The 14,829-nt window shown below is 43.3% G+C and overlaps 1 protein-coding gene across 1 annotated transcript in view; it reads left to right on the top strand.

Annotated features, from left to right (window-relative positions):
- Nucleotides 1-13,601, top strand: part of LOC140217372 (uncharacterized) — a 28,326-nt gene extending 14,725 nt beyond the window's left edge. The window contains exon 5 of the mRNA XM_072287930.1: nt 10,722-13,601. Coding sequence (XP_072144031.1) covers nt 10,722-10,842 — 121 coding nt within the window. The 3' untranslated portion in view covers nt 10,843-13,601. The remainder of the gene's footprint in view (nt 1-10,721) is intronic.
- The last annotated feature ends 1,228 nt before the right edge of the window (nt 13,602-14,829 follow it).

Below are 14,829 nucleotides of genomic sequence, written 5' to 3' on the forward strand. Positions count from 1 at the left end.
TGGTAAACCTTACTTCATATTAACATCTCACTGGCTTTTTCAGTGAAATTATGTGCAATTTTTGTGCTGTAAAAAGTCAGTGTATGTCTTGACCTTTTTAGTACAATCAGTCAATTTAGAAATAATAAATGCACGTAGGGCTATAACCACCACAAAAAATGCAAGTACAGTCGCTGACCGTTTATTCGGACCTCACGAGGACTGTGGAAATGTCCCAATAAACAGGTGTCCGAAAAAGCAGATTAAGAAAAAAAATGAAATCCTTTATTTCCACGCACTTATTCAGGCTTGGCAGTAGGCTTGAAGAAATCATGAATGCGCTGTTGCACGCTGTTCCGGTTACGCGCAATCGGATAAGGCTGAATCTCGGAGAGGGTCGTACGGTCACTATAGGCGGCTGAAAGCAGTCACTGCTTATACATACTCCGCATGCGACGGCAGCGTAGCACATGGTGCGTCATCTTCCGCCTCAGTCATCGTCTGGCGGTGCAGCAGGAACCTGACGAATAATCTCGCCATTGTCGAGTTCTGTACATGTCAGTACAGCAGTGTCAGCACCAGTGAAACTGTCAAGTGAGACGGTGTCCGGAGTCGCAATGCAACCACTGCGCAGGTCTCAGCAGAACATTTTCCACGTCAGTAGGGAGCACATCGGAAGGCGACAAATCTTAGGCCTCCCGGCACCCGCTTGCCGGCATTCCCCAGCACAGTCTGCGCGGGCACTGACGGCGCCATTAGACACTTGACGTGATGTTTCCGTGTGCTGCGTTGGATCACCGGAATCTCGACACAGCACACAAAGCAAACACCACCATGCCGACACCAGTCGCACAAACGAAAAATGTGGCCTACTCACAGCGTTGTGCGCGAAGAAACAAATCAGCTGCTGGATTGTCTTGACATGGATTACTAAGCTGAAACCGAAACTGCTGTACAGCCGCTCTATTGAACCAGGCAAAAACGATGATGAGCGGTGATTTGCAGTAGCACTACTTCGTGGGGCAGCAAGGAGGCTCCGCTCACAACAAAAATGGCGTTCAGCAAGTCAAACCGTGCACCGCTCAGAGTCTGTGCATGGTGCTCTCGATCGAGTTGGCTCAAGGAGTGTCTGAATATTCAGACGAGAGGTTGTAAGGTGTTCGAACTTTCGGAAGTTGTTATACGTCATGGTCTATGAGGAGAATGGCGGTGCCGCGAAGCAGACCGAATAGAGCATGTCTGAATTTTTTGGAGTCCGGAAAATCAGTCGGCGGCTGCAAACTGAAAATCACTTTGTCTCATTATCCTTGGGTTGAAAAAAAGGAGAGGGTCAACATGTCTGCATATTGACTGGAGTGGTAGAACTTCCACTGAAACATTGTGTCAGGCAGAACATGACGCTCTTTTGTGATGCTTATGCATGTCTTCATGTCAGTTTCGTTACTTCCTCGTCAGTTTGCTTACTTTAGTGAACATCACTGAGGGATCTTGAAAAATTGGGAATACAAAATGGCATGAGCAAAAAAAAAGGTAAACTGTAGTGGCAGCACTTTATGTACAGTGCGTGATGGAGCCCATGCACCTTGCATTGACTGGTGACAAATTTCCATTGTTGCAGCTCGGCATGTGTGGAGTCATAAGTATTATCAATAAATGATTAAGCCATACTATTGCGTTCTTTTCCTTTGCAAGCACAAGTGTCAATATTAAGCTGATATTATGGCCTGAACATATGGAATTTTTGCAAGTGCATTCAAAGCCATATGCTGATCGTTCATATTATTCTTCTTGTTTCTGCAATATTTTGTTCTCTGACTCACCGATATTCATAAATGTGCATTCAGCACATGGCGCATGCAGCATCTGAGAATTTGCCTCCCTTTTTAGCTACCTTTGCCTTTCATCTGCACTGTAGCTTGAGGGTTGGCACACGCACAGTAGGTGTATCATATTAGCATAATATACACACTGACATTTAGCTGATGCCTGGAGCATACGAGATAGCAGCCCACAGTCAGTCACTTGGAGTCATAGTACTGGGTGGACGAGTCGGCATTCCACTGAACCAGTAAACTGCCCAGGATAGCCACACCTAAAAAAATTCCCTAAAATACTGTATATACTTGTGTAATAGCTACAGGTTTTTTTTCCGAAACTTGGGGTGAAAGTCGGGTGTGCTGCCATTACACTGCGAAACCAATCTTTTTTTTTTCTGTAAATATTTTCTGGGGTACTTGCCTTTATTGAACTACAGTACTCGCTCCTACTGGCTCTGGCTATTCTTGGACGTTCCCATAGCGCGTCGCATGCCAGCTGGAATAAATAGTGATGCCCCACAGATCAGTGATGGCAGCATCTCGGAGGCTGTACTTTTGCTACTGCCAGCACCAAGAAGTCGGCACAGCTGCCTTGTTTTCTCACCAATTAAAAAGAAAAAAGAAAACTTGGGAATTCTCACACTACACTACAGCTAACACTGCCAACCTTCTCAAAAATCAACAGTGTGGCTTATACACGGGCAATTCTTAAATATATTTTTGGAGCATTATTTTTATAAAGTGCTGGGTGCGGCTTTTACCCGGCTGAGGCCATTACACAAGAATACACGGTATGTTCCAAGTCATCAGCCTAGTATTCTTGTTTACTACAGATTCCTCACATAGAGTGGAAGAGTTAGGCAACTATTGAATGCTTGGGAAACTGATCATACAGTGCGGGGCTCAAAACCTGTTGCAGGTTTTCTGAAAATGTTTATTCGTGAAGATTCTTGTAAAACAAGCACATCAAGAAAAGGCGAGGCTGCTATCATCGCTTTAAAAAGTAAGCTGGATTACTAGTTCCGGGTTGTTCAGATATTTAGCAAAGGATCCAATGGGGATTTATTCAAGATACAGAAGCAGCTGTTCATGTACCTCATACTGCATGGCACATGGACATACTTGAATGATGGCTTTTCTATCTTAAACAATGGATTCCTTTCAACACCTCCTCATCATCATCAGCCCAACTACCGTATTTACACGATTGTAAGTCGACTCGGATGCAAGTCGACCCCCCCATATCGTGTGACAGGGAAAAAAAGAGCATACCCGAGGGAGCATTCAATAACAAAAATTTATTAATAGCTGACATGGTCACTGAACTACTCATCTTCACTAGTGCTGCCATCGTCATCGTTGCTACAGTCCCACAGTGCATCGTTGCCCTGCGAAATTTCACATTTGGCAAACGACCACACCATGACATGTTGTGGAACAGCAGCCCACGCCGAATGCACCCAACCGCACGCATCGGCCAGGGAGCCTCTTTTGACAGGTCCGGTTGGCATAATTTCGCGGTGTTCTGCCGCCAGCCACTCGTACTCGCGGCGGAGCAGGTCCTTAAAAGGCGAAGATCCGGGCTTGTTTCATGACCATATCGCACTTCACTGGCAGGGACCGATCGCGCATTTCAGCGACGTACGCCGAAAGCTTAGCCTACAGCTCCGGAAAGCCTCCAGACTTCGGCACGTTGGAAATTCCTCACTTGCCGTCACAGGTGAAAATTTAGCTTCGCTGCAGTCGCCACTCTCACCCCACCCATTCAGAAACATGGAACTTGCAGCCCGCTGCGCAGCAATTTGTTTCTTTGGCGTAAAGGATGGCAGCCCTCTTGAACGCTGCTGTGAATGAGTGCCGAATGATTAGTGGGCCTGGAGCACTCATGACGACTGAGGAAGCATAGAAGTAGCATGTAGGCGGCAGTCAAGTGGAACGCGTCAAACCAATGCCTTTCGTCAAGAAAGCTAAGCGCAACAGGCAAAGAGAACCCCGCGAGCGGTGTCTGCTCTTCCATGAACTACTGATGCTCCCCGCAAGCACCGCCGTTCTGAGGGTGAAGCCACAAATAGAGCAGCGGCGTTTCCATCACCTATTGACACCCTCTCATGAGTGTTGTGTGCACTGTAAAACTCTCAAAAATGTTGAAAAACTCTTCCGAGAAGCGAACAAACATGCGGGATAGCAAAAAGCTACGGGTGGGGCCATAGAGCAAACATAAAATTGTAACTACGTTGTAGCTCCCGTTGGTCTCGCTGTTTTGGCAGTGCCATGTTTCGGTTTCGATTTAAGTCGACTCCTCACTTCAGATTTTCAAATTTAAAAAAGTGGTCGACTTACAATCGTGTAAATACGGTATGTCCACTGCAGGACAAAGACCTATCCAACATTTCTCCAATTATTTCTGTCCTGTGCCAGCTGCGCCCAGCTCACCTCTGCAAACTTCCTAATTGCATCTGCCCACCTAGTTCTCTGGTACTCCCTGTTACTTCTCCTTTCTCTTGGAATCCATTCCATTATCCTAACAGACCATTGGTGATCTTGCTTCAAATCATATGCCCTACTCATGCTCATTTCTCCTCACTTTCAGCTGGGATATCATTGGCTTATTTGTTCCCTGACCCAGTAGCTCTCTTCTAGCCTCCTAACATTACACCAATAATTTTCGTTTATTTGTCCGCCATGCTGTCCTCAGTATTATTTCAATCCTTTTCGTTCAGTTTCTGCACCAGAGATTACTAGACAAGATACAGCTGTTATATACTTTCCTCTTAAAGGGCCCGTCACCAGGCCCCATAGCAAATTTTGGTTATAAGCTGGAAGTTATTACGTGTCCTCAAGGGAGCGCTCTGCCATAAAAAATTTTTAAATCAGCTCATTAATAGCAGAAATAGAAATATTTCAGTGCTACGAACCTATGATTTGAGGTGTGCTCCACTGCCCAACAAGACACTCTCTCCACTTGCCCTGTCTAGCCTCCGCAAGTGAAATTCTTTCCCTGCGTTCTCCCATACTGGACCTCGAGGATCGTGTGACGCATGCATCACAGGCCCCGCCTTGATTTTTTTTCTTCACACATTTTTTTAAATTGCTGTGCACTCCCGCCGACGGCGTTGTGCACTAGCTGTGGTGATTGTCTGGTTTCACACAGCGCACGATTTTGCGCGCTGTGCTCCATGAATACTGAGGCAGAACAAGGATTGCAGAGTGCAATCGCGCACTGGAACACATGGAAACTGGCATAGCTTTGGTACCTGCGCATGTAACTGCACGACTATGGGAACAAGCAGACGAAGCAGAAGTGCATCTCTTTTTTGCTTTGGTGCAAAGTAAAACAAAAAGCTTACAGGCATTCAGCTTGTGTATTTTATTATTTCTCTGAACTTCAATTCGTCAATTCAAGCAACAGATCACACAAATAACAGATGTTACCTTGAATAATTCTCGAAGTCGCGTGTCGCCACGAGCAATGTCACACTGCGGACATGAGTACGTAGACGCAGGGTTACTAGTACATCCTTATCGAGCTTAGAATGTGGTCGCCATGAGGGAAAGGAGAAATGGCGTTGGGATTAAAATTTCAGACCTTTCCGCGGTCCGTCTGCAGTTTCCGCGGTCTGCGCTTGTCAGGCTTCATGAGGGGCCCTTTAAGGGATACTGGCAAGCTGCGGTTCATAATCTGAGAGTGCCTGCCAAATGTGTTCTGCCCGATTCTTACTCTGATTTTTTGTGGGAAAGTAAAGCTTCTTTGATTTATTATTGTTCTTTGACAAATGTATTGATGTATTGTGAGGCTGCCCCCTTTTTTGTATGCATGCTGCTATCGTGGACACTCGCTGATTCAGTGGAACAACAGCTCGCATGCTGAGCACTGCATTCAACACCCGGTACCCAGAAGTGTACCCTCTAGAGAAAAGTATACAACAGCTGCATCTTACTGGTACTTACGGGGTGGGAAAGTGGAGGCTTGCGAAAAGGGTTCAACTGAAATTGAGGATGTCACAGCGAACTAATGGAAAGGAAAATGATAGGTGTAATGTTGAGGGACAAGAAGAAAGAATGAGTCTGGAAACAAATGCGGATTAAGGACATCTTATTCAATATCAAGAAGAATGGGCATGGGCAAGCCATGCAATGAGGCAAGCTAACAGATGGTCTGAATAGCAATGAATAACGTGCAGAGGACGGGACAGTAAAATTCAGACACATGAACAGTACAAGCGTTTTTTTAATCCTTAACAGTGACTCCGGCTCACTTGATTCAAAGGCTCTAAGCATTTTACCCATCATGAAAGAGTGTTTTAATTCGCTTGTTCTAACAAGTGAATTGCCCATTAATGATTGTATCAGATTTTTAGACCTGAACTTCCTTTCACACTAATCGCATTTGCTGGGCCTACCAGCCACAAAGTAACAAACCTGTGCTGCCATATCATTCTGCACACTCAAAACTTTAAAAAGAGCTATTGTCAGCACGAGTTTCCAAAACTGTCTCCAAAAATTGTGAACACACATGATGAGTGACAGTTTTAAACAGCAGTCTAAGAGGCTGACTATACTGGTTACCCCACGCACATTCAAGTGTGTTGCCAAGAAGCTTCTCTGGAAACTAAAATCATAAATACAATGTGATCTGAACCTGGTGCTTGGTGAATGGAAGCATTTTGCTGTATTGCCTTACATGCATAAGATTTCCCAGAATCCAAAAAGAATCGGACATCTGGTGAATGAAACTGTCGTGTTCTCAGCCCCGAAGAAACTTGCCCTAGTGTGCAAGATAGGAAAGGCTGACCACAACAAAGTGCGAGGATGCATGGTCAGGCATCAGAAAGCTTACGTCACTTGTGATGGTGTGTACCGAGTTCCGTTGTCATGCGGGAAGCACCATATTGGACAAACCGGTAGGTACTTGAACGAGCGGCGCATGGAGGGTGCTCACAATATCAAGTATGGGTGAGGGGGAACACTTGCTGATTACATCCTCTCCTGCAAGTCAAAAACGTGCAAGCCGTTCCTTGATAAACGTGTTGTCATTAAGAAGGAGCAAAGATAGGGTAACACAAGAGATCATTGAAGCTGAAAAGATAAACAGAGCAGGATGCACATGTGTGAGCACACCTTCTATTTTCTTCTGCGATAAAGAGCTAGTGTTTCTGAAATCTTGATACCGGTTGTATAATCGTATAAGCGATAGGTCTTTCTTCAGGCATATAAAAGTGAGGTATGTTTAAAATAAAATTTGTTAGAAGAAAAAAAAATTGCACTCATACTGTTTGTGCGTGTCTGAATTTTACTGTCCTGTCCTCTGCACGCTATTTATTGCTATTCAAATTTTATTTATTTACATACCTACTTCGCCCATTGGGCATTACAGTAGGGAGGACAGATAATCAACATATAATACAAGATTGCACACTCTTAAATAGGTTAAACACTTCAGACCATGGGTACAATACTAATCATATATGTGTTACATCCTGAGGGAGCGCATGAGATAGCACTAAGAACAAGTTTCGCCCAGGTAAGAAGATACTCGTTAACACAGCATGCTGGCTAACATTGCAAAACATAAACATCAAAGAAAGTTTCAAATGGTGAGTGCATTTTTATCTACAAACATATGCTTGGAGAGCAGTGGGGAATGTGACATCAGAAGGAACTTCAATTAGTTCAGGAGGCAGCAGGTTCCATTCGTGTATTGTACGGGTAAAAAAGGAGTTTTGGTATGTTGTTGTGTGCGCGCATATTTCTTTTAAGTAAGTGGACGCAGCGCCTGGATATGTATGTTGGTGGTTGTAGATAAGTCTCTTTGTTTATTGGTGTGCGATTGAAGACGGTATCTCAAAGGAAAGAGAGGCGGGAAACAACACGGCGTAGTGAAAGATCTTCCAAACATATGTGGTGTTTTATTTCTGTGATGCTGCTTGGAAATGAGTAAATGCCAGTAATGAAAGAGGCCGCACGTTTCTGTATCGCTTCTAAGCTATTGACAAAAATTTGTGTATGCGGGTCCCACACAACAGACACATATTCGAGAATTGGGCGAACGTTGCTTAGGTAAAGTGTTCTCTTGACATCTAGTGGCGTGTGCCTAAAGTTCCGTTTCATAAAATTAAGTACTCTCCCAGCTTTTAAAGTGATGCTTTGAATGTGATGATTCCTTGTCAGATCAGTGGAAAATGTGACACCTAAGTATTTAGCTTCACTTGTTTCTGATAAAGGGGAGCCGTTCAAGTAATACTGTGTACGGATTGGTTGCCGCTTGCGGGTGAAACAAATATGCTTACATTTTGAGATGTTGAGGGTCATAAGCCACCTGTCACACCATGAAGAAATTTTATTTAGGTCTGTCTGTAATACTACTCGGTTGGAATCATTATTGATTTCTCTGCAAAGGATGCAATCGTCTGCGTACAGCCGGTTGATCCACCAAGCCGAAAAAGCTACGCTGCTGAACCGATGGTCATTAAGGGTAACACTTGATTTCAAGAGAATGCAAGGATAGCAGGGAACAGCAGAAAGTTAGATGGGCAGATGTGATTAGAAGTTTACGGGATAACGTGACCCCAGCTAGCATAGGACCGGGTTAATTGGAGAATTATGCGAGAGGACATAGTCAAGCTGATGATCACGGTGATCACGCAGAAGTAGGCTACAATCCTATACATTCTGGGCATCAGTGATAGACTGTGTAAGTGTGCAAGCTTGTAAGTGAATTAGTGTAGGTGAAAGACGCGTTAAGCAAAACATTGCCAAGGCATTACGATGCAAAATCTTGTGTCCCCACTGCATACTGATGAGTCGGGGAACGTTGAAAAAAGATAGAAGGAATGACGGCAGGAATGAGCATGTGGCTTTGAATGTTCTTAGCAGACATTTTATTGTGAAGGCACTGCTTCGGTACCACCCACGGGAATGTGGCAATAGGGTGCAGCCTCGTGCTCCACGAGGGCAAAACGGGGAACGCTGCGCTGCGTCCGTCAGCAATTGATGTTTGGCGGTGCTTGTGTCAGTGATAACGTCAATCGAGAGGTGCGGCCAGGCCAAGGTCTCTCTACCGCATGTGCTCTACCTTGTTTGTTTGGGAAATTGTCTCCATTCCCGAAAACTGCGCACTTTCAGTCCCTGTTTAGCACGCTCCCGGCTGTTAGCTCCCGCTTCACCGGCCGAGCTCCAGGATTGTAGCAAGGAAGGATGTTAAACGCTAGCAAGCGCCAGCAAGAACCAAGAGGTGTGTTCGGTGTGTTGACAGCAAAGACAATGCAGGAAACGACAGCATGAGGCTAGACAGATCGAAGGACCAACACCAGGTGATGCAGCAAAGCGAGCTTGCCCAGTGGAACATGTTTGTCACCAGCCCCAATGAGTAGTAGATGCAAGAGCTTACCATTGCACACTAGAAGCACACAGGATTCAGTGTCAGATGCCCAGTGAAGAACAAAAGCAATGCAAGTAAGAAGCGGATGCTGCAGCAAAGATACACCAGCGAAAGGGTGAAGCATACCGCCATGCAAAGGCATTCATTGCGTGATTGATGGGTGTAATTAGAACATCATGTTACATGGGTGTAGGCGTGCTATCATGATCTCGCAGAAACTACAGTGGCAGGCATTATGGTCAGCCATTCATCACAAAGAGCATTGCAGCAAGCCCAGGGGAGCTTGTCAATCCCAGCCAAATTCATCATTGCGGCCAGTTCAGGTAAATTGCAGCGAAAGGAAATATGGGATGTTCCAACGCCAGTTTATACATTTTGATGCGGCAAAGTTAGAAAAGCAAGGTCAGTTGGAAAAGCTTTCATCATAAAACCATTTGGGCAAGATCACCACGGCTTACACATGTTGCTTGTGTCATATTGTTAGATCGTCTGTGCAACTTTTTGTTTCTGCAGGTCATAGTCCTAGCTGGCCACAGACACGGGCACTTACATACACACACAAAAAAAAGACAAGAAAAAACAGAAAAAAACAGCATCACTACATGTCAAGTCGTTGAGTATGAAAATAGTGCATATGCTGAATCACAGGTTGAAATCTGCCACCAGTCTATGCAAGATGTCTGGGTTCTATGTGAATTGTTCTTAAAGCAATAGCACTGTTTTTCCCCATTGTGGGCTGCTTTCTGAGAGCTGAAACGTCATTTCAGTTGTTCTTTTAGTAGGAGCTGTTTTGTTTGCCACCATGTACCTTCCTGACAACACTGGTTTCTATGGAACTCCTGATTTCGAGCCTTGAAAAAAAATTGCTTGCCTGAATGTTAACGACAGTAACTATTTCTTTAATGCCATAACGGGATCTTGCTAATGAGTGCCATAGCAAAGGTATTTGGTTTGCATGATGAGAGGTCTGAGAACAGTTTCAACTAACATTTCACCAAAGTGCACTGCAGTGCATTTTCCTGTCAGCTTTGTGGGTGCGGTTCACAGAGGCCTTAAGCTGTCCCTCAAGTCACTTCAAAAGGCTTCTCATGAAGTCCTTTATAGTGTACGTGTCACAAGTTTGAATTAAGGGGCAGACAAATTTTTTAATTTCATTTTCTCAGCAATTAATGCATCTTTTGCTGCCACACAAACGTCAACGAATTGGGAATGTGCCACAAAATGGATTTCTCCTAAGAGCAATAATGGGGGTGGAGTTGTTTTCAGTATGCCTTTAACACCCAGTGATGGTGTTCGGTGAAGTTTTAATCCAAGTAACAAAACACTAGGCTTGTTAAAACCTGATGCATGTGATAATTTAGGAAAGGATAATTTTGTCTTGGAAGTTGCTTGTTTTTAACTGAACATGCACTGGAGACCACTGAAATGTGGGCTCTAAAGGAATCAAATTTTGAGGTCGTTGGCAGGCAGCAATCTTCTTATTTCTTTGAAGAAAATACAGATATTTTCACTGTACCAAGTGTAACAGCATTCTATCCTTGCTTTAGAACCATTGCAGGTGTGAACCCTGGCAGGGGAACCAAGGTGGAGCGGACCAAGAAAAAGCAGCATTGCCTCTCCCCAAAAGTGGCCTCCCTCGTCACATCGTTGAAAGACTATGACTTTTAACTGTTCTGTAACTTAAAAACGTTCAATATCAATGCACTGTGATAATGTAACAACTCGTGGCATGCCTTATGCCTTGTTTCTACCTCACTGCTTAATGCAGTACTAGTCTCAAGCAAGGCACAGTTTGCCCCAGTCACTTTCCTTTTCCATATACTTTCCATATACTGCTTGTATGCATTAGTAGTTGCAAGGCTGGACATACTAAGTGGGGTGACTGTTTTTGGTTGCACTGTGGTAATGTAACAACTTGTGGCATGCCTTATGCCTTGTTGTTTGTATCTCACTGCTTAATGCAGCACTAGTCTCAAGCAAGGCGCAGTTTGCCCAAGTCACTTTCCTTATGCATATACTTGGCGTTGCAGTTTAGTGACTGGTTGGATACATTGTAGTACTGCTGTCTCTATTCTAATATTTTAAGTTTTATATTGTAGTTGCAAGGTTGAACATACTAAGTGGGGTGACTGTTTTTGGTTGCACTGTGATAATGTAACAACTTGTGGCATGCCTTATGCCTTGTTGTTTGTATCTCACTGCTTAATGCAGCACTAGTCTCAAGCAAGGCGCAGTTTGCCCAAGTCACTTTCCTTATGCATATACTTGGCGTTGCAGTTTAGTGACTGGTTGTATACATTGTAGTACTGCTGTCTCTATTCTAATATTTTAAGTTTTATATTGTAGTTGCAAGGTTGAACATACTAAGTGGGGTGACTGTTTTTGGTTGCACTGTGATAATGTAACAACTTGTGGCATGCCTTATGCCTTGTTGTTTGTATCTCACTGCTTAATGCAGTACTAGTCTCAAGCAAGGCACAGTTTGCCCAAGTCACTTTCCTTATACATATACTTGGCGTTGCAGTTTAGTGACTGGTTGGATACATTGTAGTACTGCTGTCTCTATTCTAATATTTTAATTTTTATGTAGTAGTTGCAAGGCTGGACATACTAAGTGGGGTGACTGTTCTTGGTTACACTGTGATAATGTAACAACTTGTGGCATGCCTTATGCCTTGTTGTTTGTATCTCACTGCTTAATGCAGCACTAGTCTCAAGCAAGTCACTTTCCTTATACATATACTTGGCGTTACAATTTAGTGAGTGGTTGTATACATTGTAGTACTCTTGTCTCTATTCTAGTAATATTTTAATTTTTATATTGTAGTTGCAAGGTTGGACATGCTAAGTGGGGTGGCACAATGTTTTTGGTTGCACTGTGATAATGTAACAACTTATGGCATGCCTTATGCCTTGTTGTTTGTATCTCACTGCTTAATGCAGTACTAGTCTCAGGCAAGGCACAGTTTGCCCAAGTCACTTTCCTTATACATAAACTTGGCGTTGCAGTTTAGTGAGTGGTTGGATACATTGTAGTACTGCTGTCTCTATCCTAATATTTTAATTTTTATATTGTAGTTGCAAGGTTGGACATACTAAGTGGGGTGACACAGTTTTTGGTTGCACTGTGATAATGTAACAACTTGTGGCATGCCTTAAGCTTTGTTTGTATCTCACTGCTTAATGCAATACTAGTGGCAGCCAGAATTGATGCTTGTTGGGAGAGTTGGTGGTTTGTAAGTGCTAAAACAGAGTGCAACAAGATGGGACAAGAAAGAGCACTCGCTTTCACCTGTTTGTATCTTGCTGTTTTCATCTATAGATATATGCATGAACTATCAGCACGAAATTGAAAAGCACATTCGATACAACTTAACCCTTTGCCGATTGCCAACGATCCGAAACGACCTCATTTATCATAGTTCCAGTGATACCATATTCATGCATGTTACTTGCACATGCAGTATTCAGTGCCTCGATAAGCTCCCTAACTCGCTTGTCTTTGTGATGGTTGTATAAATGTTATAAACGGGGATAAGGTGCCTCAGAGAGGCTGGCCTTATCCCTGTTTATGACCTTTATACCACAGTGTGCTATTCCATCTGTCAGCCCCTTTCTTGATTTTGGATTTGTGACGGTTACTAATCCGACTGTTCAAACAAAGGCACGCATGGCCTAGAACAGCCCCATCGCCTAGACTGCGTCCTGCATTGACGGCAGTGCAAGCTACATTGGTTACAATATTAATGAGAGGAACCAGGGCCACCTAAGCCTGCACTGCCATCAATGCGGGACGCAATCTAGGTGACGGAGCCGTTCCAAGCCACAAAAAGTAGTGGGTTAGCGAGACTATTGAGGCAATGAATATTGCACGTGCAGCTAGCAGGTGTGTGATCGTTCCATCGGTGGCACTATCGAGAAAAGATCCAAGTTGTACCGGCGTTGGGGTCAGTCACCTTAATTCTTGCTTTCAGTTTCATGCTGGCGGTTCATGTGTGTATTTATACGTGGCAACATCAAGGAATAAACAGTTGAAAGTTGGCACTCCTGTCGTCTCAAGATTGGACGTACCAGTTAGGACCCAGTTGGTTGCTTTTGGTTACACTGTGATAATGCAAACAGCCTGTTTCATGCCTTATGACTTGTTGCTCGTATCTCACTGCTTCATGCAGTACTAGTGTCAAGGAAGGCATCATTTGCGAATTTGCACAATTCTTCTAATGCATATACTTGCCGTTACAGTTTAGTGACCAGTTGTATATTCATTGTATTGCATAATTATTTTATTTGACAAGATTGATTCGCCCTACTTAGTATGTCCAATGTTTTGGTTATACTGCAATAATGCAAAAATCCTGTGGATGAGTTATGTTCTATTGCTTGTATCTCACTAGCTGCTTCATTCTGTACTAGTGTCAAGCAAGGCACATTTGCGCTAGACACTCCTTATGCGCATATACTTGCCATCACACTTTAGTGATTGGTTGTCTTCATTGTACAGGTATTACTTTCTGTGTTGCATTTATTGTATTGCCATTTTAGAGTGAATCATATGTGCTCCTGTATACTTACCGTTACTGCATACCTTATTAGCAGCTGTCCCATATAGGGAGTGCAGGAAGGGCAATTTTATTGCCTTTTTTCTTTGGTCACCTATCTACCATTTACCTTAATTACGTGATGCTGTAAGACGTAGTAAATTACTAGTCATGATGACATTGTTTAATATTGCACCTGCATTTATCACTATTGTTCAATACTTACACGTGCCATTTCTAGCAGTCCCATAAAGCAGTGAAATATCTCATTGCATTGAAACATGGCAGGAGTTGTAATGTTCTGTTATGTATGTATACATATTATGTATTATGTATAATAAAAGGTGGTGTGAAATGACAAAAAATGGAGCTTTACAGAATTTTTCTATTTGCCGACAGAAAAACTTGTGAAATAACAGAAAAGCAAGCATAGAAAACTCAACTTCACAGACATTTTCTGTTAGTCGCAAACAGAAAAACTTGTGAAATGACCAAAAAATGTTAAAACAGAAAACATAGCATGACAGAAACTTTCTGTCAATTTCACAGGAATTCTGTTAGCTGCAAACAGAAAAACTGTGAAATAACTGAAAAATGTTAAAACAGAAAACGTAGCGTAACAGAAACTTTCTTTCAATTTCACAGAAATTATCTGTTAGCTGCGAACAGAAAAACTGAAATGACCGAAAAATGTTAAACAGAAAACATAGCGTAACAGAAACTTTCTGTCAATTTCAAAGAAATGCTCTGTTAGCTGCTAACAGAAAAAATCTGTGAATTGACAGAAAGAAGGAGCAACAGAAAACATAGCATAACAGAAATTTTCTGGCAGGCCAGCTGCCAGAAAATTTCTGTTTTTTTCAATAAAAATTTCTTACAGTGTAGTGAGTGGTAAAATTAGCACGCGTTGTTTTTACAGACCGCGGACTCTGATAAGCGGTGCCGTGTATACTTTGCCCTGGTGGATGGCGCCTGTACCTCATCTTAAAACAGAAGTGTTGTAAAACCCTGACATTCTGAGCCATGGTAGCTCAATTGGTAAGAGCGCCGCACGCGTTATGCGAAGACCAGGAATCGTTGCCCACCTGCAGCAAGTTGTTTCTTCATCCAGTGTCAT

The sequence above is a fragment of the Dermacentor andersoni genome, chromosome 4, assembly GCF_023375885.2.
Source record: "Dermacentor andersoni chromosome 4, qqDerAnde1_hic_scaffold, whole genome shotgun sequence".
In the NCBI taxonomy this organism is placed as follows: Eukaryota; Metazoa; Arthropoda; class Arachnida; order Ixodida; family Ixodidae; genus Dermacentor; species Dermacentor andersoni.